Source organism: Cervus canadensis, chromosome 25 (assembly GCF_019320065.1).
Source record: "Cervus canadensis isolate Bull #8, Minnesota chromosome 25, ASM1932006v1, whole genome shotgun sequence".
NCBI lineage: Eukaryota > Metazoa > Chordata > Mammalia > Artiodactyla > Cervidae > Cervus > Cervus canadensis.
In genome coordinates, this window is record NC_057410.1 from 29,255,009 (window position 1) to 29,279,358 (window position 24,350).

The window sequence follows — 24,350 nt, forward strand, 5'->3', positions numbered from 1 at the left end:
TTGCCTTTCTGGTGGGTGCACTGACATCTGGGCACACCATCGCCTGTGTTCCTGGAGAGTTGAGTTTAGCGGAGGTGGGGGAGGCTGTGGTTCTTGTCTTGGGGCTCCCTCCCACGTCTCATGCAGATGCAGACACGTGCACATGGATTCAGAAGCCAGACAGCTTTATTTGCGGGGGACACATGGCACTTTGGGGTGTGGGCCTCGCATGCACACCTCAGAGGATGACACGTCACTTCTTCCCAAAGCGCTGAGGGGCAGCCAGGCTCCAAAAGGGGGAACTCGGCCCCTCTCCAGCTCGAGGAGTCAGTCTTTTGTTGCTCCAGGAGCCCCGGGTGTTTCTGCCAAACCTTAGGAGAGATCCACCCTCAGCTATAGGTCCTTCCAGATCCCCCCTTTCCTCCTCTCCTCCCACTCCTCTCCCTTCAGCCCTGGCCTTGCCTCTGTCCCTCCTAGACTTACCTCTGGGGCTGAAACAGGAAGGCTGGACTCCGGCCAGTTCTCTGCATGGCCTGGAGCAGGGAGCGCAGGAGTGACCTGGGGGTCTGGGCATCCTGTGGTGGGTGGGCGCCACTATCTTCCTCCTGTGGTATGGAGCCATCAGGGAAGGAAGATGGGTGAGGGCCTTGGGCATTTAGATCACAAGGGGAAGGGAGTGACCTCCAGGGCAAGTTGAAGGAGGCTAAGGAGTCATTTCCTCAGATGTGAGGACCCAGTGACCCTGGCAGCCAGAGTATTTGAACCTGGAGTGTAAGTCTCAAGCTGTTGTTAGTCACTCAGTCGTGTCCGACTCTTTGTGACCCCATGGACTGTAGCCTGTCCATGGGATTCTCCAGGCAAGAATACTGGAGTGGGTTGCCATTTCCGTCTCTCTAGAAGTCTCACGCTGAGGTCCGGGAAAATGGTGAGAAGGGGACAGGCATGCTCACTTACCATGAAGATCTGGTCTCCTCCATCCCGGCCCCCTGGTCCTTCAGCGTGGCTCCAGTCTGTGACTAACAGCAACACCAGCAGCAGCGCTGCTGCCTGCCTGGCATCCATGCTGCCACCTGCCTTGCTGTGGCCACACCCGCCTCTTATACCTGCTGTCCCCCTGTTCCTCACCTCCCACAGCCGCCTGAGGCGGAATCTAGAGAAGGCAATGGAAATGCACAGCTCCATTAAGAGCCGCCTGGGACCCCCCTCCCCGGCCCCTGTGGGACTTCGTGCTCTCAGCCTCCGGTCCCAGCCCCTAAGCCTGGAGTTATAGACTTTATTAGATGCATAAATCCTGTCTCCAGAGCTCAAGAAGCATCATTAATTGCAGATGCTTTGTCAGAGCCCTGGGGGGCCTTCAAGAACTCCCAATCCCTCAACAGGTTGGAGCGCTCCAATGGATCACCTCCTCTCTTTGCTAGCTTGTAGAATAAAACACAGAGAAAACCCTGTCAGGCTAGGCATCATGTGCTGGAAAGGAAGGAGTAAAGAGCCAGGGTGATCCCATCTGGGGACTAGGGAGGCTGCAGGCAGGGTCTCCTGGCCCTCCTGGCCCAAGAGGCACGCCTCTTGGAGGGTTAAAAATGGAGTCAGTACTCTGAGATTTGCCTGTGGAGAGAAAAGTGAGGTACAGGAGACAAAGAGGTTTCAGAGCCCCCAGAGAGTGGAGGTTGCATCAGATGTTTGTAGCAGACCCCGTCTTCCCAGCGCTGCCCTGGACCAGCCCCACTCCGGACTCCGGAGCCGCGCTCGGCAGCTGAAGCACTGCTGCCACCCTGTGGTCGCGGCTGTGCACAGTCGGCCTGGCCGTTTCCTTTCTCTGGAGAAGAGTTCAATGGCCCTGACTTCAGAGCCCCAGGAAGGCAGGGGCAGGATACTGGGGTTGGATTGTTGTTTTTGTCCACCTCCCTCTAGTCAGTCCAGCCTCTGCCTGGCTCTGCCTCTGACCGATTGGGGCAGAATCCTCCTTAGGAAACATCAGTCACTGCCTCTCAGGAACTATTCCCTTCCAAGTCAGCCTTCTGATCCTAGAGTCCTTCCTCAGTACCCCCACCAGTGTGGTTCTTTAGCTGATGCCAGAGAGGTGTCATGACATAAAGGGTCTATGAATCAGCCTTGGGCAAGATGCTTAGCTCTCTGTAAGTGAAGTTTCTTCACTTAAAACGTGGCAGCGTTAAAAAGAAGCACTTTCAAAGGGGAACATTATTTGAGACACTTTTGGTAACCCTGACATAGAGCAGGGGTCCTTACAACACTAGCTGTGATTGTCTTTGCACATCCGGGTCCTGGAGAATTTACCATCTCCTGAGAAGTCCAGACAGAATCATCCTTGCAAGGTGTTGGCTTTCATCTTGTGGCCTCCACCAGGGGTTTGCCCCACTCTGAGTGGACCTCTCATCTCTCACATTACAAACCTTTCCCTTGTTCAAAGACAGATTGCGATTCTTCCACTCTGTAGAGTTGGGACGCATTCCCTTTCTTTAAAGTGAGGCATCTAGAAACCAACTCACACTTTGGAAAGGTAGATGAGAGCAGGTTTTGATCTGGATGGCCTAGATACTCATTTCTATCCATGCAACCTAAGTTAGGGTGCACCTTTCTGTAAGGTTTGTCTCCTGGATGGTCCCAAAGCCCAGAAACTGACATTCATCATCATTGTATCTTATAGTTTCACCACTTCTTAGAAGGAACTATCAAGTCCATGGGTAGATGGTTTTCCATGGGAAATGGATTGTGTACCATATTGAGGTCCTTGTCCGTTCTTATCTGACAAAGTTCAGAGGAGCAGGGTATGAGGTGGGTGGGGCGCTGCAGAGCAGCTCCTGGGTTGAAATGTTTGAATCCAGCTCTTAACACTTCACTGTGTGCCTCGGTCAAGTGTCTCAACCTAAACCTCATCATCCGTAACAGGAGGCAACTACTTGTTATCAAGAGCGCTTGTGGACAGTAAGTGACTTGATGAATGCAAAGCATCTAGTTCTCCACCAAGCAGAGCGGGCTCCCCAAACACATTTATCCCGTTATTTCTCTGATCACCACTTACAAATGGATCTGAGCTGAGGCTGATTCAGAAAGGAGCTGTTCTAGCTGGTTCCTGTGTCCAGGATGGAGGTGATGGGTCTCTCCTTTGGCGAGAAGTTAGAATGGGTTAATTCTTCTAACTTGGGAAATTGTCCTGCTTTCAGTTTCATCTCAGCCTCCAAAACCCCTCAGTCTTGGCTTTGGTATTTGGCCTTCAGCAGCTTCCTTTCCCACTCTCTGGATTCTCGCATGCTCCTGACCACAGTGAAGACCACACTGCCTTTCCTGCTCTCCCAGAGACTGGAGCTCCCCGTTTGTGTCAGTTGTAGCAAACATCAGCCATGAACAGCATGTCAATCACCTCTCCTCCCGGAAGCTCCCCTGGAGGCAGCTGGCTATCTCCCAGTCCGCTTCTTCAGCCTGCTCACCCTCCTCATTTGTGGTATCAAGGAATACATAGGTACAAGACACTGGTAGTGACTGCCCCACACCTCCTCACAATTCCTGAGCACTACCTGTTTTTCTTGTGAACTATCTTATCTGCTTCTAAAGAAACTCCACCTCTCATTTCTAGATTTGCTTCTTCCCACACTCATAGACTCACAGAATCACAGAAGTCTCAGTCTTTGTGCACTTCCTGGACATGCTGGAAACTTCTTGAGGGTAGGGCTTATTATTTTCTAATTGTGGGGAAGTGGGAATGCTGAAAGTCACCTGCTTTCCAACATCATCTGATCTCCATCCACACAAAGCACATGGTTCTTTCTATGCGGGCTTCCGTGATGCCGAGGGCCCTTGTCCCCAGGGCAGTGCACAGAGCTGGGCCTTCTGGTGTGTTATGTAATTCCTACAAACCACCCACCTCCTCTAGGCTGCATAAATAGGAGGGAGGGATACGAATGCCAGCCCTTTCTGTCCTAAGAATTGGGAGAGTGAAGATCACAGGCATGAGAGCCCAGTGAGTTCCAAGAATGGGACTTGTCGATTATTGAAGCATCAGACAGAACAGTGGTTCTCTTCATAGTTTAATGTTATATTTGCAGCATAAATAAGGCACAATATATGTCAGGGCAAGGTTGGGAGAGGGAGAAGGCATGGCTGGGGGTAACTGCTATGTGGCGAGGGGAGAGGAGGCGGGACGGGAAGGGAGAATAGAGCGAAGCCTCTGCCTCAGCCCCGTCCCAGGAGACTGTGAGAACCTGCTCACAGGGATCATGCTGAAGTGGGTCGGGGGAGAAAGGGAGAAGACAGTTTTGTAACAAAACAGCCTGTAGCACTGCACCTCCTGCCTGTCAAAGCCTACCACTGGGGACTGGAGAAACCCAGACCAGAGTCAAGTTCCTTAATGACATGGAGAGGTGTTGCTACATGTCAAAGATATACAGATGAACAGAGATATAACCATAGATACACACAGCTTTCTTTTCAACAGATACTATGTCAGGAGACTATGGCTTCCACTGCTGGGGCTGGAGGCTCATCTCCCTGCCTGAAAGGTGTGTTGGGGGGTGGGGTGGGTGGGAGAACAGGACAGCTGGTCCTTCATGTAACAAAGAACATGGAGTAATCCGTCTGCAAGGGAGTAGGGCCAACTCCTGTCCGGATCCATGCAGGACAGGTTTTAGGGGTAAGTAGAGGAAGACAAATCTAGATTTTGAGATGAGTGATGCTGTTATTGTTTTAATGGCAGTGGAGGGAGGGATTGGACAAAATGGAAAAATGTTAGTGCTAAGGCAGAGGATGGTGCACCCTACAAGGATTTCCCAGCTTGCCCCTAAGGCAATGGTTCTCAAACGTCAGCGTCTCTGAGAATGGCTCTGAGTGCTTGTCAGAGCCCATCCCCAGAATTTCTGATTCAGTATGTCTGGAATGGGGCCCGAGCATGCAGGTCTAACAAGTTCTCAGATGATGGTCCTGCTGGTCCCGGACCAAATTCTGAGAACCACTGCCCTAGGGGAAAGTCAGTGAAACTAGTGCTCATAACCATTTCTTAAAGCTAAAACGTCACTCACCAGAAGTTAATGCTGATGAGACTGCTCTAGGCTACCAGCCCCCATTAAAAACAGAAACTCTAGCAGCTGTGATACAAACCTGCATCTGCAAAGGACGTAAGCTGCCTTAAGCTGTCCTACACTCCCCAGGCCCTTCTCATTCCGGGGAAGAATTTTACCCCAAACAGAGACGAATGAACTGGTCTGGAGGGTGGGGATGTTGGCCAGCACCATCTATGCTCACTTCTGCTTGACCCTGGGTGGTGAGCATTTAGGCCTGTGCGCACCTGCATGTGTGCATGCGGAAACAGAAAAATCAGTTCTCTACGACGAAGGGAATGATTAGGGCTGTGGGAGGCTGAAGTAGGATTGGGGGCACAGGATCCTTTAATTTGCCTTAGGAGCCTCACCTGTCCTGCTCTTCCCTCCACCCATGTCAAACAAGTCTAAAGAAAGCAGAAAAAGCGTATCAACAAAGGCATATGTGATATACAGCTAGAAGGACTGGATTCTAAACAGACTGGTTATGACATTAAAAAAAAAAAAGAGTACATTTCCTTCCTGTGTATACAATGTATAATATTACTGAAAAATAATGACTTGGGGGTGGGAAGGAAGTTAAGAGAGAAATGGGATCTTTGTGGGGAAGAGCCATTTCAGGGCTAGCACCTTTCAAGGAGCCTCGCAGTGTGAGCGAACAGGGGAGGGATACTTTGGTGTCTGCCTGGTGGTTCAGGCTGTAGTTGGGGCGTTGTTATGGTTAAGCACCCTGTCTACCAGGATGGGTGGTGCTGGAGGGCAGTAAATCAGGAAAGGAACTGGAACAACAGAACAGGCATGGGAAGGCAGCAAAATGCGTTTCAGCTAGGCCATCTCCTCCTTACTGCCACCAAGAGTGTATAGTCTAGGGCTTTGGGCCAAGGAGAGGAGCAGAGGCCAAAGGAAGCCAGATTTGGGACGTACAACCAACAGGGAAAGATGAAGCAAAGGAGGTCCTATTCTTTCTCGTCCTTCCTAATAGAGTGGGAGGCTTTCTCAGACTTTTCAACTCTAAACAAGCTTTAAGACAATGTGGCATAAAGTCTGTGAACCAGAAGACCTGGTTCTGGCCCCTTCCTCTATGGCCTTGCGTCTCTAGCAGCTGTGTCCTTGAAGCGAGTGGGAGGCCTGAGTCCTGTGTTCACTTAGAAAAGTCCCAAGGCATCAATATTCCCAGCCCCTTTCAGAAAATGTCTTCCCTTAAAAGTGAAAGTGTTAGTTGCTCAGTTGTGTCTGACTCCTTGCGACCCCACGGACTACAACCTGCCAGGCTCCTCTGTCAATGGAAGTTTCCAGGCAAGAATACTGGAGTGGGTAGTCATTCCCTTCTCCAGGGGATCTTCTTGGCCCAGAGATAGAACTTGGGTCTCCCACACTGCAGGCAGATTTTTTACCATCTGAGCCACCAGGGAAGCCCATTCCCAGCCCCTTTCAGAATGTGTCCTCCCTTAGGCCCATAGGAAGGCCATGGTCCTTAAGAAGGAATAAGTGACACCCTCCATGTTTGTTCTGGTTCAGATGGGTCTGGAAGGCAAGGAGCAGGGGCGAGCGGCCACACAGCTGGCTGCAGTAACAAGGTAAGTGTCATTCTCCTTGACTAGAGGAGAGGCTTCAGCTCAAGCAATTGCTCTGCCTTCTCAGTGAGACCAAGGGCCAACAAGAGAGCTGTATGGGGTGGGGGAGGTCCTGTCGCGTTCCTTCCGCATCTCACTGCTGCTTTACTAAGGTTCTGCCAATGCCTCTCAGGTCCCCAGGACTAATTTCCCACTGATGAAAATAAAATAAGGACTTAGACATGGGGACTAAGAAATTAAGGCCCTCTCCATAAATTAGACATCCTACCCAGGGAAGACCAGCAGGGACTCCAACTTCCCTCAAGGTCAAGCAGTGAGGCAGCACACATGTGCAGTGCCAACCTGATTCTTAACTTGAAGAACACTTGACTAAAGGGGGAAGAAGAATAGCCAAGGGTCTTATGAAGGCTCCTTAGGAGCCACAAACTCAGTCAAGCTTTAGGGCAAGGCTGCTAGCAGGAAATCAAGATAACAAAAAAATGAAACACAGCTAAGGCAGGAGAAAATCCCAGAGAGCAACCATCTAAAGGAAATGTCCTGAGCATAAGTATGGCTGTGAAGTTTTAAAGGCAAGCAGAGTCCCCGGAGGTGGTAACCTGCATCCTGACCATCTGTCGTGCCGTTTGCTAGTCTGAGTCACCTCAGGGGCTATTCCTGTTGGGTCCTAGGTGGGGGAGGATGAGAAAACCATGTTTCTCTCTCCTTTCTCTTCACCAGGTGTAGCTTCTTCAGCACCAGCTCTGAACACAGGAGGGGAAATTAAAAACAAATTCAGTAAACATGTCATCTGGCTGGCTCACCAGTTTATCAGTCTGAGGAGACAGGGATCTTGTAGTTTAGACCATTTCCTCATTCCTCTCTGACAGCCAATTTTGGAAGATAAGAAAGGAAGCTGGCAGTTACTCTGTATGCATGTATAAGATGGAGGTAGGAAAGAGAGAGACAGAGAGAAAGGGACATTACTGGCATGGGCAGATGGCAGAAAGTGGCTCTGGGACAATTGGAAGGGATTCATACTGAAGGGCTATTAAAGCTGACCTATCTATCCACAGGCCTCTGGCTTTGGACTGCTTCCTATGGCCTTGGTAGAAATTGCATAGTTCAGGGCCAAAGGAAGACGAGAAGTCTTAATGGGGAAGAAAGAGGGGCAAGAGGGATAAAAATGTCCCCCTGCAACCCAACTTTTCAAAGTAAGAATGGCTGAGAGCAATAGTCACTAATTTCCCAGCAGGTTGGACCTTTCAACAAACAGGGCTCTTTGGTGGACATCAGTATTCCACCTCCCCTTCCCGCGCCTCCCTCCAACCTACCTCATACCCAAGAAAACCCACTCTGGACCTTCGCTCAGATGCCTCAGAGTCCTGGGGCTTAGACTACAGAGAAGCATCACATCCAGAGGGCACAGAGCAGAAAAGAGCGAAAGAAACACTACAGAACCAGGAGACCTAGAGGCTAGGCTTGGAGTCTGGTGAAAGAGAGAGAAGGTAGATCCAGTGAGGATTATTTGTGCATATAAGACCCTTGCTCATAAAAGAAGATAGACATGTGAGGCTGAGAGATGGGGGTAAGGGGAGTGAGGGAGCACAAAAGACCCCCACATGACAGCTTCCAGAGGGCTGCATCAGAACTAATTACAGAAGAGAGACAGAGGCAGGGATGCAGGCAGGGGGACGAAGAGAGACACAGGAGTGTAAAGATGACCAAAAGGAGTATGTATGCTTTGGCTGGTGTACTGTTGTAAAACATCATCAATCCAGTCGCCTGATGGAACAAGCTTTAAAACTACATTGTTCCTGTCTGTCCTGGAGGATAGAGCAGGGAGGGGCAGGGAATCAGCCAGTCAGATCCTGGGTGTTTTCTCTTCGCTACTGAGGGTGTCTAATAAGGCCATAGATGAGGTTGATAAGGCTTAGTGGGAAGTGGAAAAGACCCCACCACTAGACTGGGAAAACTCAAGAGAGAAAATGAGGTACCCAAATAGCTCTGAAATAAATGAGAAAGTACTAGAACTTTTAAGGTTTCATTTCTTTTTGTTTTTGGTGGCTGGTAGGGAGAAGGGCTAAAGTTTATGGAAGAACTGGGAAATACTGCTATTTCATACATCAGAGGTAACCTTACACTCTCTGTAAGTCAATGTTTTAACTAGAATTTATGAAGGGGAAAATGGGACCAATAAGCAGCTACTGGGAGACAAAGTCCTGAGTCCACGGGGTGGCTAGGGATGGGTCAACAGTGATATGCCGTCAACTCTAGCCTCCCTCTACCGAGCAGGAAGTGGCATGCTGCTAAGGATCAAGAAGGTATCATCCATGGCTTGGTGGGACAAGAGGCAACTGAGAAACTGAATCTCAGAAGTGCAAGCGTTAGTGTTAAGAGACAGGTACACGTGCATGGGCAGGGTGATTGTTCGGACCATCCATAAAGGCCTTTGGCTGTGGGTACATCAGAAACTTCCCTCTGGGGGAATGATCTATGTGGCTCTGGGGCTGGGAGGCTCCTAGTACAGGTGTCAACGTACATGACTGTGTGAGAAAAGTCCCACATCTGACCATTACTCACAACACGCAATTCCCTCCCCCATATCGCCGTGTCCAAGGCAGATGGGAGAGGATAAGATGACATCTCTCTTGGCTCTCGGGCGGGCGAGCTCTGGCTGGGGACCTCTCCACCAGGGGAGGCATCATCTGCCCGCAGACTGAGACTGTGGGGTCATGATCACATGCGACTGTATGGGCATGCTCAGTTCTGTCCTTTGGCTGGCCATCTGAGTGAGGACTGAGGTGGCCACAGCTTCGGCTGCAGAGCGAACGCTGAGGCCATTGCTCGGGGCTGTTGCTGAGCTGTGTTGAATCACAGGGGCTGGTGAACCCGTTGGCTCTGAGCTTTCCTTGGGGCTTTCTGCCAGGAAGCAGGGCAAAAACAGAGCAAGTGGTTAGGAAACAGAATGTGGAAGTAGGCAGAACTACCTTTCCCCATAATTCTAAAGGGCCCCAAAGGAAAATGAAGCCCATATTTTTAGGGGGAGAAACTTCCCAGAATCTTGGCTTATAGGGCACAAATGAGCTAGGAAACTACCAGTTGTGAGAAGGGAAGTAAGCTAGGCCAAAATTAACCTATTCATCCCAATAAAGCAAATCCCCAACATGTTAATTACACTACTTGGCTTCTTGGTCTCTGCATAATTCATTAACCCACTGGAATACTCTTCTTGTTGTTCATTCTTTAAAGGTGAGTCTCTCTTGTTTTAAGCTATACTCTCATCAATGCTCACAACACTACAATCACTCTGTCATTTTTAATATTCCTTTAGCATGAAGTTGCACTACAGATAAACCTAATAAATACCAAGCTACACGCAAACCATGTTATGAATGACCAGTCCTTGGCCAAGGCTGTTAACACAACCAACTACATGAGATCTGTCAGACCCTCCTGGCTGTCAACTAGCTAGGCATTAATGATTTAACACATTTATTCTGAGTTATACCACTCCACGTAAAGTGACAATAACATTTTACTACTAAACACAAGTGTCTGAGGTGCATACAAAGGTATCCCCATGTTGCTCAACAATCAGGGAGTTTCACTAAACGTTGGATAGCCTCTCTGGCTCTTTAAACAGAGATGTGTTGAGTAAGGGCAAATTCCAACAGTTGATTTTATTTTTGACCTCCTGATAAATGCCTGCGTCTTCTTTCACAACTTAAATATTACCTCCTCTGTGAAGCCCTCTTTGTTATGCTCAGGCAATTTAACTATTTCATCATTTGTGCGTTCAGAGCATACTTCATTCATTCATCAAAGATTTACCGAGTATTGGCCATGTGCCAGGCACTGGGGTAGACAAAGAATAAACAAGCTTCCTGTCTGCAGGAAGTTCTGGTCTAGGGGCTCTTTGGCACACTTGTGCTCACCTTACCTGTGAGTCTCTCAAAGATAGGAGAGTCTCTCTGGTCTTGTGTCAGGTACTCACCGCAATGTCCACACCACCCAGTAGGAACTAAATATATCTTTGCTGTAACAAGTGATTTCAAAGACTAACTACCTGTCAGAGTTCTTGTAGGGACTGAATAGAAACCCTACTGACGTCTATGAATAGACTTCATACTGATAAATACTCAGTCCTTGTCTTCCTTAGCCCATCAAAAGGATTCGAAATAGCTAATCACTAAACTTCCTGAAATACCTTATCTTGGCTTACAGAACACCACACCCAGCTAACTCAGCTGGTTTTCTTCCTACCTGTTTGGCTGCTCATTCTCAGTGTCTCTTATAGGTCCCTTCTCATCTCCCTGATCTCTAAATGTTGGGAGTACCCAGGGCTCAGTCTTGGAACTTCTCTTTTTCTACCTATGCACTCTGTCTTGACAATAACATCTCATTCAGTTTCATGGCTTTAAAAACTAACCATCTTCTCCTGACTGCCAAAGTTGTACCTTCAACCTTTTCTTGGAATTGCAGACCCATACAACTGCCTGCTTGACAGCACCACCTGCAAGCCTAAGAGGCTTTCAAATCTGAGCTCCTAATACACCATCCAGTCCACTTGTTCCTACACTTGCCCCATCTCAATCAATGGCAACTCTGTTCCTGTAGGTGCTCAGGCCAAACAATTTGGTGCAATTTTTTTTGGGGGTGCAATTTTCAATTCTTCTTTTCCCTCACATATACTGTCCCATCTGGCCATCAACAAACCTTGTTACTGTAACCTCAAAATATATCCTGAATTAAATCCCTTCTCACCACTTTCACTACCACCAACTGGTATAAGGCTCCATCCTCTTTTGCTCATGACTGTGACAGTCTCTTAAGCAGACTGCCTGCTCCTGCCCATTCATTCCTCACTCTCTAACAGACTGACCCTGTTCAAACTAAGTCAGATCAGTCATGTTGCTATTTTGCTGAAAACCCTTTAGTGGGTCCCCAAAGTAGAGCAAAACCTGAAGTCCTCTCTATGACCGATGAGGCCCTAAAGAAAAATGCTCCTATTATCTCTCCTACCTCATCTCCAAATACTCTCTAGTTCCCATTCTCTCCAATCCAGCCACACTAGCCTCCCTGATGATTCTAGAATGTGCCAGACATGCTCCCACTTTGGGTCTTTGCAGTTGTTGCTGCTCTTGCTTGCAGTACTTTTCTCCCATATTAATGCGTGGCTAGCTCTCAATTCCTTAAAAGTTAAAAAACACCTCATCTAAAATTTCAACCCTGCTGCTAACATTTCATATTCATCTTCCCTGTTTTATTTTTTTTCTTCTAAGCACTTACTCTTCTCTGACATAATATATATTGTACCTATTTATCTCGTTTATTGTCTGTCTCACCCACTAAAATATAAGCCCCTTACAGGCAGGGACTTTAATCTATTTGGTTCCCTATTACGCCCTCAGCATGTAAAACAGTGCCTAGAACAGGCTCAATCAATATCTGCTGGATGAATGACTGTACTCTGAAGTACACATTAAAATTAAAATTGTTGTTCATTCGCTAAGTCGTGTCTGACTCTTTGTGACCCCATGAACTGCAGCACACCAGGCTTCCCTGTCCTTCACTATCTCCCAGAGTTTGCTCAAACTCATGTTCATTGAGTTGGTGATGCCACCCAACCACCTCATCCTCTGTCACTCCCTTCTCCTCTTGCCCTCAATCTTTTCCAGCATCAGGGTCTTTTCCAATGAGTTTTAATTTAAATTAAATTTAAATAGAGATGTTTAAAATTGGTGATGTGGTCACTCTCTTTCTATGGGAACATATCTTTGAAATGATAAAGATAGTTAGTGGAAAAATAATTCAATATATCAAAATTTGATAGCCAATATTTCTATGAATTTAATTTGTAAAGGGAAATGATTTATTAGTTTTTACTGTCCATAAACAAATTATTCACAGTAATTTTAATTTCAGGATTGTGCTTATCCCAAGCATGACTGTGACCAGCTCTTCCGAGCCATATATTATGTATTCACAGATTACAAACAGAAACCAACATTATCCTGTCATAGAAAGATAAAACATACTGCCAAATCTCAATGCTTGACAAACCCCAAGGTATCATCTGCTGTTATATCCTCTTTAGACTAAGATGGTGGCTTTGGAATAAGGAAGAGCTGGATGTGAATCCTGACTCTGCCACTTCACCAGCGGTGTAACTTCAGGTAAGAGATTAATGTGAGTGAGTATAAATGGAAGTAATATCTGTTTCATGAGAGAACTGGGAAGATGGTCCAGTACCTCATACAAAACAGGTACCCAATATATATTGCTACCCTTTATCTCCAAAAGGATAATTAGGATACTGTTTTCAAAAAATTTTTTTGGCAGGACTGGTTGTTCTACATAGGCTGCTCACTCATCTGTTTCTGGGCCCCCCAGAACATTCACAATGGGGTTATAAAATTATAAACAGTTGAGACACTCATTACATGCAGTTTACTGACTGATTGACATTGCTTAGGTTGTGAGCCACTCACCTAAATAGCCTTGAGTCTTTTTCTGTAGTGCTGTAACTGGGCAGTCTTTATGAGCTAACAGTAGCTGTTTCAATTGAGCCACCTCATTGCGTAGTAATGTGACTTCATTCTGAGGAGGAAGGTAAGAAAAGAATATGAAGAAAATTCATGCTCCACTCTTGAAGCCCCACTGACTATCCTCAGAGTGAGGACAGAAGGCTGCCTGGATTTTCTCCTTCGAATCTAGAAAAGATCCAGCAAGGCTTCAGATAGCCCAGAGCCAATAGAGCCACAAATTCAGACAGGAGCTGCTTACAACGATAGTAGGAATTCTACACAGAAAAATTACTCCTTTGTAGGGTAAATATAATTGCACCAAAATTAATAATACATATGTCCTTCGACTAGGAAAGCCTACTTACACGAATCTATTTAACAGAGCGATTTACTCAAGTGCATACAATGTACACTGCAACACTGCTGTTCTGGCAAAAAGTTAAAAACATTATAAATATCTGAATCTTATAACCAAACTATAGAATGCTACACTGTACAGCTATTGAAAACAATTAGGTAGGTTCTCTGTATGTATACATGACTAGATCTCCAGAAGATAACTGTTTTATGCTAAAACAGACATACAGTCCCTCCCTGGCTCCCCTACAAAAGCTAAAAAATGGGAAAAATATTAGAAACATATATAGGTCTGGTAGGTACAAACTTATCTATAAGGAATAGAATGAGACTGGGAAAGACATACTGAAGAGAGACTTTATTTTTAATCTCTACTTCTGTGTGTGTATGTATGTGTATACTACATATATGTTATATAAATATATTATCTTTGTAACTAAACATTTTTTTTGTTTTTCAGTGTTACAGCTCTATTTATTTAGATAAAAGCAGGAAAATCCATCTTCGAGGCACGAGGGCCCGTCGATCCAAAGACGTGAAGAGAAGATCACCCCATCGCGCGGGAGAGGGAGCGTAACTAAATATTTTTAAAAAATCAGAAGAAGGGAAATATTCAAGAAAATATCTGGATTATAACTGTTCTATTTGTACTTGTGTGGTTTTTTTTTCTTTTCTTTTTTTAAGCGAAAGAAAGCTCATTCGGGGAAGAAACACACTTCATAGACAGAGTTAGGCCATCTCAGAAGGTCAGAGAGGCCTTTCTTTCTTTTATTAAGCTGCATCTGGACAAATACTTTCCCTCTAGGTGTTCCACTACCCGGCAGATTTTACTGATGATTTAACAGAGCACCCTGGGGCACTTCATCTATTTTCCTTCATCCTAAAGGGTCTATGGATGACTCATTCTGTAGCAGACTTGGGATTAGATGGTGAGTGAACTTTCCAGTCCCCAGGGAAGAGATTTCAAGTCTGACTGGTAAGACATTCTTTCTGTATTCTTCCTGGCATATGTTCTGAATCCATCTTAATTTAAAGAATTATCATCTTCTACTATATTGTCCCACTTTCTCATGATTCAACATCACTTTCCAGATTCAACAATCCTAATAAGCACCCAGGACCCACTCACACTCAGCTGAATGTTCTGAGAAGTGAGTTCCTCAGCCTTCTTCTCTAGGGAGGACACCCACAGCTTCCGCTTTTGACGGCAGCGGGAGGCGGCAGCCCGGTTACGCTCCAGAAAGCGCTGTCGCCGCTCATCTGGATCTTCATCAACCGTGCGCCGACGTCGACCTCCAGTACTAGGAGTGGGTTGGGCTGGTGAGACCTGTTGCCCAGAAGGAAGAGTTACTTGAACGGAATGTCAATCCTTTCCAAATTAAACCTGATATAAGATCTGGCAAAGATCTGGTTAAAGGATCTACCAGCCTGTCACCATAGCAAGTCTCACTATGGCCCTTAGCTTCTCTTTTGCAGTAGTTCCTCATTCTGCCTCCTGTTCCCTTTCAGTCTTCTCAGTTCCATACTTAGACAAAATAAGTTTGAAACTCTGATTATTTCTGAGACAGACAGACAAAAATGAAACTAGGATCATTTTTTGTTTCTTAACAGGAAATATGGTCGGCAGGGAAATTATAATCAGGGGAAGTGTTAGGAGAACTTTCAGGGAGACTGTGGGATAAAAAATTGGAGAATTACTGATTTGGCCAAGCAATATAGACAAACAACCGCATGCTGTAAGTTCCAGAAAAGGAGAAGAGATTTTACCATCAGTGAGATATGAGCTATCATGGAGATATATATTAATTAGCAAATTCTTTTTTGCTGTACCATGAGGCTTGAGGGATCTCAGTTCCCTGAGCAGGGACTGAACCTGGGCCCTGGCAGTGAAAGCCTGGAATCTTAACCATTAGGCCACCAGGGAACCCCTGGTATATTCTTTTTATTTATAATCAGTCATTAATCATCCCAACAATGTCCCTGCTTCCTGCTTTGTTTGTTCTGTTTGTTTTTAAAAAGAAAAACATTTTTTTTTTTTAAAGAAAAACATTTTAAAATCCCTTTACAAGTTGGTGATTTAAGACCATCTTTTTATTTTTTTAAGTTTTTGTTGAATTTACTACAATTTAGTTGTTTTTTTCCAAATGTTTCTTTGGTCTCGAGGCATGTGGGAACTTAGCTTCCAGACCAGGGATCAAACCTGCACCCCTTTCATTGGAAGGTGAAGTCTTAACCACTGGACCACCAGGGAAGTCCCTGAGACCATCTTTTTTTTTTTTTTTTGAGACCATCTTTTTTAAAAAAAAAATTTATTTATTTTTGGCTGTGCTGGGTCTTTGTTGCTATGAGTGGGCTTTCTCTATCTGTGGTAAGCGGGGTCTACTCGCCCCTTGCTTTCTGAGGGCTTCTCATTATGGTGACTTCTCTTGTTGTGGAGCATGGGTTTTAGGGTACTCGGGCTTCAGTAGTTGTGGTGCACACGCTCAGCTGACCCATGGCATGTGGGATCTTCCCAGGCCAGGGATCAGATGGGTGTCCCTTGCATTTCAAGGTGGATTCTTAAACTACTGGACCGATGGGGAAGCCCTTATCTTTTATTTTTAAACTTTAGGCTGATGTCTCTTGTTTCGAAAGCACTTTTGAATCATCTTCCTTTTCTGTTAGCTGGTATGTATTCAAAGAAGATAGACCAATCTTATAATAATGGCCAAAATTAAAATATAGAAAGGTCAACCATCTGTATAAAAGAAACTATGTAATGTAAAACAATGCCAAAAATAAATTCTTCCTGAATCTGTTGCTATTACAGAACATCTATATTGGTAGTTTCCCAATGCCAGAGCTCAAATCAGGTACATGAGGATAAACATAAACTCATAAGAAAACAGAATCTTATTCTACTTCAGGCTCTACTGAATCATAGTCTCCAGTAATATGGGTAATGAAGAGATAATCTTAATTATTTAGATTAATAGTCTCTCCCCCAAAAGAAAAAAAGTGAAGAAATTTCAAACTCATTTTAATGAGCTACAGGCCTTGGGGTTGCTGCTTCTCACTGTACTAAGGGAAGTTTACACAGATTCTCTTGTGATTTTCAAATTGCTCTTTGTCCTGAGCTAACTGGTACACATGTAAGGACTAGTGATTGAGGAGGAGAATGGAAAAAAGGAAATGATGGATTCCTATTCTGTCATAGGCAACTTAATAATACATGCAGGGAATGGAGGTAAGAGAATAGACCAAGAGAAACATGGGAAGAAGAAGGAAAGGAATTAGTGGTAACTAAAAATGAAGTCATGTCATTTCCTCAAGGGGAAGCAGCACAGTTTGGGCAAGGGGGCTGCTGCTTTACCATTTCTAGAAGGGACTGGCACCAGAAGTGGTTACAGGAAGGTGGGCAGGCTTAGCTTCTAACAAGAAAACTCAAATGAAAGCTTTTGTTGTTGGCCAAGCTTTAAGGCAGCATATGGTCATTAAATGTTAGGACATGTGGTGGTAACTGATGAAGCAGGTGGTGACATCAGGAAAAGGGGATGGGCCACAGATGTAACTCTACAAACTGCCATCAGGTTGCTGTCACCTAACCCGTACAGACAGTACGGAACCAAGGCTCACTCAGTTTCCAGAGAAACAGTAAGACTGAGGACTCCTTGAAAAAAAGGAATTGGGCTTCTAAAGAAGATCTCTCTGGCTTTTTTAAGACTTTAATTTCTCCTGATAAAGAGAGATTAAATTGATAAGGAAAAAGTGTTTTTCGGGGTATGTTTGTTTACTGAGCCATCTTAATGCTGTGACATCATATTTTATTAATATATTGTTAGTATCTGATTTTTGTATAAATATAATCAGTTAAGTTTTTTGGGGGGTTGGTGGGGGTTAAGATAGGAGAGACTAGAGACTCTGTTGTATAAAGTAGCTTGAAATGAGGTTCTGTCACATTTTAGAGGGTTCTGCAGATAGAGCACTCACACGTAGCAATAACAAAAAAGCAGAAAACAAAAACTGAGACCTCCTCTGTGGCAGTTCTGCATTATCCAGTCTGCTTGCATTTTGTCTAACAAAAGGATGGATGAAGCAGAGTGCATTTTGCTACTGTCAAACTGTCAACAAGAAACAAAGTGCAAGTCAAAGCCCAGAAGGCTGAAATCCATTCCTCCTTCATTTTCCTGCTCCTTGAAAAAACAAGATATGACTTAAAGAGTAATAGCGACAAGCTGGTTTCCCCATCCAAGGGTCTAACTGACCTGTGGCTGGGCAGGGGACGGGGCGTCAGGGTGCTGGATGAGGATCTGGCTTTGCTCTGGACGGGCTGTCACCATGGTGCTGGCAGTCCCCACCACCATTCCACAACCACCATTGATTGAGGAGACTTGGTGGGTTAGGGTAGCTTTTAGTCTCTGTGGTAAAAGATAAGAAAAAATAGCTTGTCAAGGGTGAGATTTTATTAAGGGTGAGAAAAGTGGGCTTAGATTTTATTACTGGCCTTACAGACAAAATTCCCACACTGATTTTCCCTTAACAAAGGGATTAAAAGAAAATGACATAGAGAGAGAGAGTGCACATGACCGACCCCTAAAATACCTATTCTGTTCCCTCACTATCATCCTGGGCACAGTTGGAGGGTGGGGGTTGTTGAAGCAATAGTGTCCAGATGAAAGCTCTACCCTGGAACCTGGCCAGGGGCTGGTTACGCAGTTATTCACCTCTTGGCCAGCTCTCCTGCCCACTCATCCACCCTCCATCTGTCACCCTGGAACTGAAACAGCAAGAGTTCCATCCAAACAATCTGTGCTGCTTCTTTTCACTGCCATGGCCTATGTACCAGGCTCTAAAGGTGGAAGAGAGGAGATAAGAGTCATGAATCAGGGTCTATTCTTCTCCAGACCCCACAACTGGGTAGGTCTTTTAGCTCTGCAAGCCCCAGAAGATACCACTTCTTTCAGAAGGGCCAGCATTGCTCCAGGTTGGGATGTACTCACCATCTTGGCTTCTGATGGCATAGGGTGGCCAGAGGGAGAAATGGAACCACTGCTGTTAACTGGTGGGCCAGGGATACCAGGAATGTTGGGCACCATAGAGACAGGTCTGGCCAGCTGGACCAAGAGAAGGAAGAAAAATCAGAAGGGAACATAATGCTATTAGTGGGGCAATAGCTTCCCCAAATGAAGTGCTTTTGAGGCTGGCACATTAGGGCCTGTTCTATGCACCCTGCCCATGGGGCATGCAGAAAGTCTGGGAAATACCTTCCCTCATGGAGCACCACAGGATAAGGGATCTACTCCTTCAGTGCTGTGACAGTTTCTATGGGAAAGGCTGAGGCTTTATCTTGAGGAAAGTGGTGGGCAATTTGTGAGGTAGTTAGTGCCAAGTGAAATAAGCCAATCAGCAGGTTGGCAAGATCAATTCCTAGACCAGGAGCCAACGGTCCAGATGAGCCTTTGTCTAGTGTTCCATAGTGCTGGATTGGCAGAGGTTAGTGAAAAGTATGGGCAGGCTGCCATGCTCAACTAATACAGACCAGAGCCCATGTTTCCCTGGGGCTCATGTGTGTTTACGAGCATTCAGGTGGAAGGGAGGGCTTCACGTGTTGGTAGGGTTGGCTGCCCTAACTACAGAGCTCACCGATATAACAGAAGGCATCTGTACTGGAGGCCCTGGCAGCATAGGCATGGTCTGTCCATTAGCAAGATGCATGACGAGAGGGAGGGAGCCGGTGGGAGACCTACAGAAGATATGAAGTGAAATGCTCACAATACAGACCCTTTTGCCAATGATCTTCCTCCTGTAATTACAGCAGATTTCCCAGTCTTTTCTAGTTATGGTAACACTGTAAAATGTTGACACCCTCATGATGGCAGATAAAGCAGGGAATACTACTTACCTTACCTTATAGATGGAGAGAAATGGCAAGATCTTTACACCTTGCAAATTAAGCAAACACCACTGAATTCAAGTGGGAGGGAAGCTAACTATTGAGTTTAGAACAAATAAATAAACATTCCTACCACTGGCATGTAAAACTCTGTGCTGCCTTAGACAAGGACTACTTCTCCCAAAGTTGCCATTTTGCAAAGCTGAATTATGTCATATGATAGCCAAATCTGAGTAAGTTACTCCCGTTCCTTTCCATGTTTTGTTCTACTCTGTCTAAGAAGGAAGCCATCCCTTTGTATTTTCCTTAATGGGTCTAGAAAACAATAAGATTTCAGAGGCTGAAGCCTGACAACAACCTCTTAAACCCATGGGTACCTGGAGACAGGATCTTAAGTCATCCCATTAGGAAATCTGCATGGGCCATGCTAGGAGTGAAGACAAATAGACAGACAAAATTAGGAATAGCAAAGACCAAGAACCCTAACTGGGACTGAGGGGAACAACCAGACTTAAAAAAAGATGACTTAATGGGTTTCAGGCCCTCATTCAGTAGTTCCTCCATAAACTTCTATAAAATTGAGGCCAAGAACTAAATATTTACTTCCCTGTGTGACCTCAACCACTAAAGTTCGAAGGATTCTTTTAGGCTGAATAAGTATTAAACCTCCAAATTAAGGAAGTACACGCTCAAATAAATACTTGCTTGCCTACCAAAAAGGTAAAGAAGATTCTGTTTATGGGGTAAAAAAAATTCATTTTGAGACACAATTTCAGTAACTTGTTTTCCTTGAGAATTCAGAAACAGTCTCTATTTTATAAAATAATTTCATACAGAAGAAAGAGATTTAAGCTTTGCTGCTTCTCCCTGCTCTCTATACTTACCCCAGTTGCCTATTGGATGGGGGAGCCTGTGTGATGACGGAGGTTGGGGAAGGAAGAGTTGGGTGAAGTGGATCATAGCCCAAATGGAGAGGCAGGGAGCCAGGGCGTACGATGGTAGGCGTGGGAGTAGAGATCACAACAGGCTTTGGGGCAACATCCTGGGGAGAAGAACCAACAGATCACAAAATACTTTAAGGGGCTGCTTATAGGGAAATACAGAGCTGGTAAAATCTAGTATAAATTTATTGGAAAGAGCACTCAGGCTACTAAGGTAAGTTATGACCTGATTCCATGGTGATCATGGATCCCTCACCCATTCAGAAGGATTGCTGAGTTAAGACCTTTGGTTATCTCCCTTCCAGGGATAATGGCGATATGAGTGGGATGACAGTTGGAAGACCACTTGAAATCTCTGTAGAAGCATTATAGTATCATATAAATTCTAAGGGGTGATATAATTTTTGTTTGTTTTGAGGCCATGCTGTGCAGCATGTGGGATCTTAGTTCCCCAACCAGGGATTGAACCTGTACCCCCTGTAGTTAGTGGAAGCATGGAGTCTTAACCACTGGACCAAAAGGGAAATCACATGAGCATTATAATTTTTCATGATCTAGGTACTTTCATTCTAAACTTGATGCTCAAGTGTCCACTGATCTCTAATGGGAAAAGACAAGTATAAGACTGGTGATAAGGCAATCCAGTATCTCCTATAGACCCCTTAAAAAAAGGGCCATGGACGTTTGAATAATGACCATATTGTGATAAAACAAACTGCTTCCCATTGTTAACTCATTAGGATCTTAGACTGCCAGTGCCCATGGTGGCCCTGAAAACCTCTTTAAGCAGCTTCTAGGACCTGGCTGCTGCTGGAAAGAGGAGGAGTGGAGGATAGGTGCAGTGTTTATGGAGGGGATAGTTTTGAGATGCTAGCAAACTAGTTTTGGAGGAAGGTTAAGATGAGGTACAGATGCTCTATCCACAGTGGATACTAAATAATCACAGGTAGCACAGTAGAGACTGGAAGGGGGCAAAAGGAGACTCCTGAGGTTCTGATAGTATTTTCAAGGTGTTGGTTATATACGTGTAAACTTTGTGAAAATTCAGTAAGCTGTATACTTACAATTTCTGCACTTTTCTGTATGTGTACTATATTTAAATAAATTTATAAAAAATAATATCTCACAAAGTGTTTGCTTTAAAAAGTAACACTAAGAATTCTGATAAATATTTCCTTTGAATCACTAAAAAATGTTCCTATGGGAAGATTTTTTTTCTAAATGGCTGAATGTTCAATGTATGAATTATGTCATCTTTCATTTTCACTTATTAATTGAAGTAGTACAACATACATGATCTAGTACAATATACATATAGTAAAGTATATAAATTTAAAGGATAAAACAAAATTATATATGCAAACTAAAAACAAAGCCCATTTTTAGCACCCCAGAACATTCTTTTGTGTTCCTGCCTAATTCATACCTTCCCTCAAGAGGTAAAGGGTTTCCTCCAATTAAAAATAAATAAATTGAAAAAAAAAAAGAGGCAAAGAGTTTGAAGATGAATTCTATCATCTTCAAATAGTTTTGCCTCTTCTTTACTTTTTCTTCTTGGCTATATGGCGTGTGGGATGTCAGTCCCCCAACCAGGGATCAAACCCATGCCCCCTACATTGGGAGCTCAGAGTCTTAACCAACAGATGCCAGAGAAGTCCCAGTTTTGCCTCTTCTGGAATCTGATGTAAATGGCTTCACATGGTATGTACTTTTGTGTCTAAAATTTGTTGTTGTTGTTGTTCAACATAATGTCCACATTGCTGTATATATCATTAGTCTATTCTTTTTTAATGCCATGTGGTATTCCATTTTTAAAATATACCACCATTTATTTATTCTCTTGTTGAAAGACCTTTAGACTGCTTCCAGTTTTTTGACTACTATGAATATTAATTAAATTGAAGAAAGTGGGGAAAACCACTAGACCATTCGTGTATGACCTAAATCAAATCCCTTATGATTATACAGTGGAAGTGAGAAATAGATTTAAGGGACTAGATCTGATAGACAGAGTGCCTGATGAACTATGGATGGAGGTTGTACAGGAGACAGGAATCAAGACCATCCCAAAGAAAAAGAAATGCAAAAAGGCAAAATGGTTGTCTGAGGAAGCCTTACAAATGGCTGTGAAAAGAAGAGAAGTAAAAAGCAAAGAAGAAAAGGGAAGATACAAGCATCTGAATGCAGAGTTCCAAAGAATAGCAAGGAGAGATAAGAAAGCCTTCCTCAGCAATCAATACAAAGAAATAGAGAAAAACAATAGAATGGGAAAGACTAGAGATCTTTTCAAGAAAATTAGAGATACCAAGGGAACATTTCATGCAAAGATGGGCTCAATAAAGGACAGAAATGGTATGGACCTAACAGAAGCAGAAGATATTAAGAAGAGGTGGCAAGAACACACAGAAGAACTGTACAAAAAAGAGCTTCACGACCCAGATAATCACGATGGTGTGATCACTCACCTAGAACCAGACATCCTGGAATGAGAAGTCAAGTGGGCCTTAGGAAGCATCACTACGAAAAAAGCTAGTGGAGGTGATGGAATTCCAGTTGAGCTATTTCAAATTCTAAAAGATGATGCTGTGAAAGTGCTGCATTCAATATGTTAGCAAATTTGGAAAACTCAGCAGTGGCCACAGGACCAGAAAAGGTCAGTTTTCATTCCAATCCCAAAGAAAGGCAATGCCAAAGAATGCTCAAACTACCGCACAATTGCATTCATCTCACACGCTAGTAAAGTAATGCTTAAAATACTCTAAGTCAGGCTTCAGCAATACGTGAACTGTGAACTTCCAGATGTTCAAGCTGGTTTTAGAAAAGGCAGAGGAACCAGAGATCAAATTGCCAACATCTGCTGGATCATCAAAAAAACAAGAGAGTTCCAGAAAAACATTGATTTCTGCTTTATTGACTATGCCAAAGCCTTTGACTGTGTGGATCACAATAAACTGTGGAAAATTCTGAAAGAGATGGGAATACCAGACCACCTGACTGCCTCCTGAGAAATCTGTTGCAGGTCAGGAAGCAACAGTTAGAACTGGACATGGAACAACAGACTGGTTCCAAATAGGAAAAGGAGTACGTCAAGGCTGTATACTGTCACCCTGCTTATTTAACTTGCATGCAGAGTACATCATGAGAAACGCTGGGCTGGAAGAAGCACAAGCTGGAATCAAGGTTGCCAGGAGAAATACAATAACCTCAGATATGCAGATGACACCACCCTTACGACAGAAAGTGAAGAAGAACTAAAGAGCCTGGTGAAAGTGAAAGAGGAGAGTGAAAAAGTTGGCTTAAAGCTCAACATTCAGAAAACTAAGATCATGGCATCCAGTCCATCACTTCATGGCAAATAGATGGGGAAACAGTAACAGACTTTATTTTTTTGGCCTCCCAAATCACTGCAGATGGTGATTGCAGCCATGAAATTAAAAGACGCTTACTCCTTGGAAGGAAAGTTATGACCAACCTAGACAGCATATTAAAAAGCAGGAGACATTACTTTGTCAACAAAGGTCCGTCTAGTCAAGGCTATGGTTTTTCCAGTGGTCATGTATGGATGTGAGAGTTGGACTATAAAGAAAGCTAAGCACCAAAGAATTGATGCTTTTGAACTGTGGTGTTGGAGAAGACTCTTGAGAGTCCCTTGGACTGCAAGGAGATCCAACCAGTCCATCCTAAAGGAGATCAGTCCTGGGTGTTCATTGGAAGGACTGTTGTTGGAGCTGAAAGTCCAATACTTTGGCCACCTGATGTGAAGAGCTGACTCATTTGAAAAGACCCTGATGCTGGGAAAGATTGAGGGTAGGAGAAGGGGATGACAGAGGATGAGATGGTTGGATGGTATTACCGACTCAACGGACATGAGTTTGGGTGAACTCCAGGAGCTGGTGATGGACAGGGAGGCCTGGCACGCTGCGGCACAGGGGTTGCAAAGAGTTGGACACAGTTCAGTTCAGTCACTGAACTGATGAATACAACTGCTATGAACATCGTTATATACTTCTTTTGGTGGACATATGCACTAATTTCTCTTCCATACAGACTTAGAAGTGGAGTTGCTGGGTCAG

At 44.6% G+C, this 24,350-nt stretch overlaps 2 protein-coding genes across 11 annotated transcripts in view; both read right to left on the reverse strand.

Annotated features, from left to right (window-relative positions):
* Positions 1 to 149: 149 nt before the first annotated feature.
* NPFF (neuropeptide FF-amide peptide precursor) lies at positions 150 to 1,437 on the reverse strand. The gene is made up of 3 exons (XM_043446292.1): positions 934 to 1,437; positions 463 to 584; positions 150 to 350 (listed from the first exon to the last, which is right to left on the reverse strand). Exons 1-3 carry the CDS (start codon positions 1,159 to 1,161, stop codon positions 233 to 235), a joined length of 468 nt encoding a protein of 155 aa, XP_043302227.1. The 5' UTR covers positions 1,162 to 1,437; the 3' UTR covers positions 150 to 232.
* A 2,572-nt stretch (positions 1,438 to 4,009) lies between these two features.
* Positions 4,010 to 24,350, reverse strand: part of LOC122427085 (cyclic AMP-dependent transcription factor ATF-7) — a 91,378-nt gene continuing 71,037 nt past the window's right edge. For all 10 annotated transcript variants that reach the window (XM_043446284.1, XM_043446280.1, XM_043446290.1 and 7 more), the window contains 7 exons: positions 20,221 to 20,378; positions 19,087 to 19,186; positions 18,444 to 18,557; positions 17,709 to 17,861; positions 14,594 to 14,791; positions 13,072 to 13,180; positions 4,010 to 9,499 (listed from right to left, as the gene is read on the reverse strand). In XM_043446284.1, the coding sequence (XP_043302219.1) occupies positions 9,282 to 9,499; positions 13,072 to 13,180; positions 14,594 to 14,791; positions 17,709 to 17,861; positions 18,444 to 18,557; positions 19,087 to 19,186; positions 20,221 to 20,378 (1,050 nt within the window). In that variant the 3' untranslated portion in view covers positions 4,010 to 9,281. The remainder of the gene's footprint in view (positions 9,500 to 13,071; positions 13,181 to 14,593; positions 14,792 to 17,708; positions 17,862 to 18,443; positions 18,558 to 19,086; positions 19,187 to 20,220; positions 20,379 to 24,350) is intronic.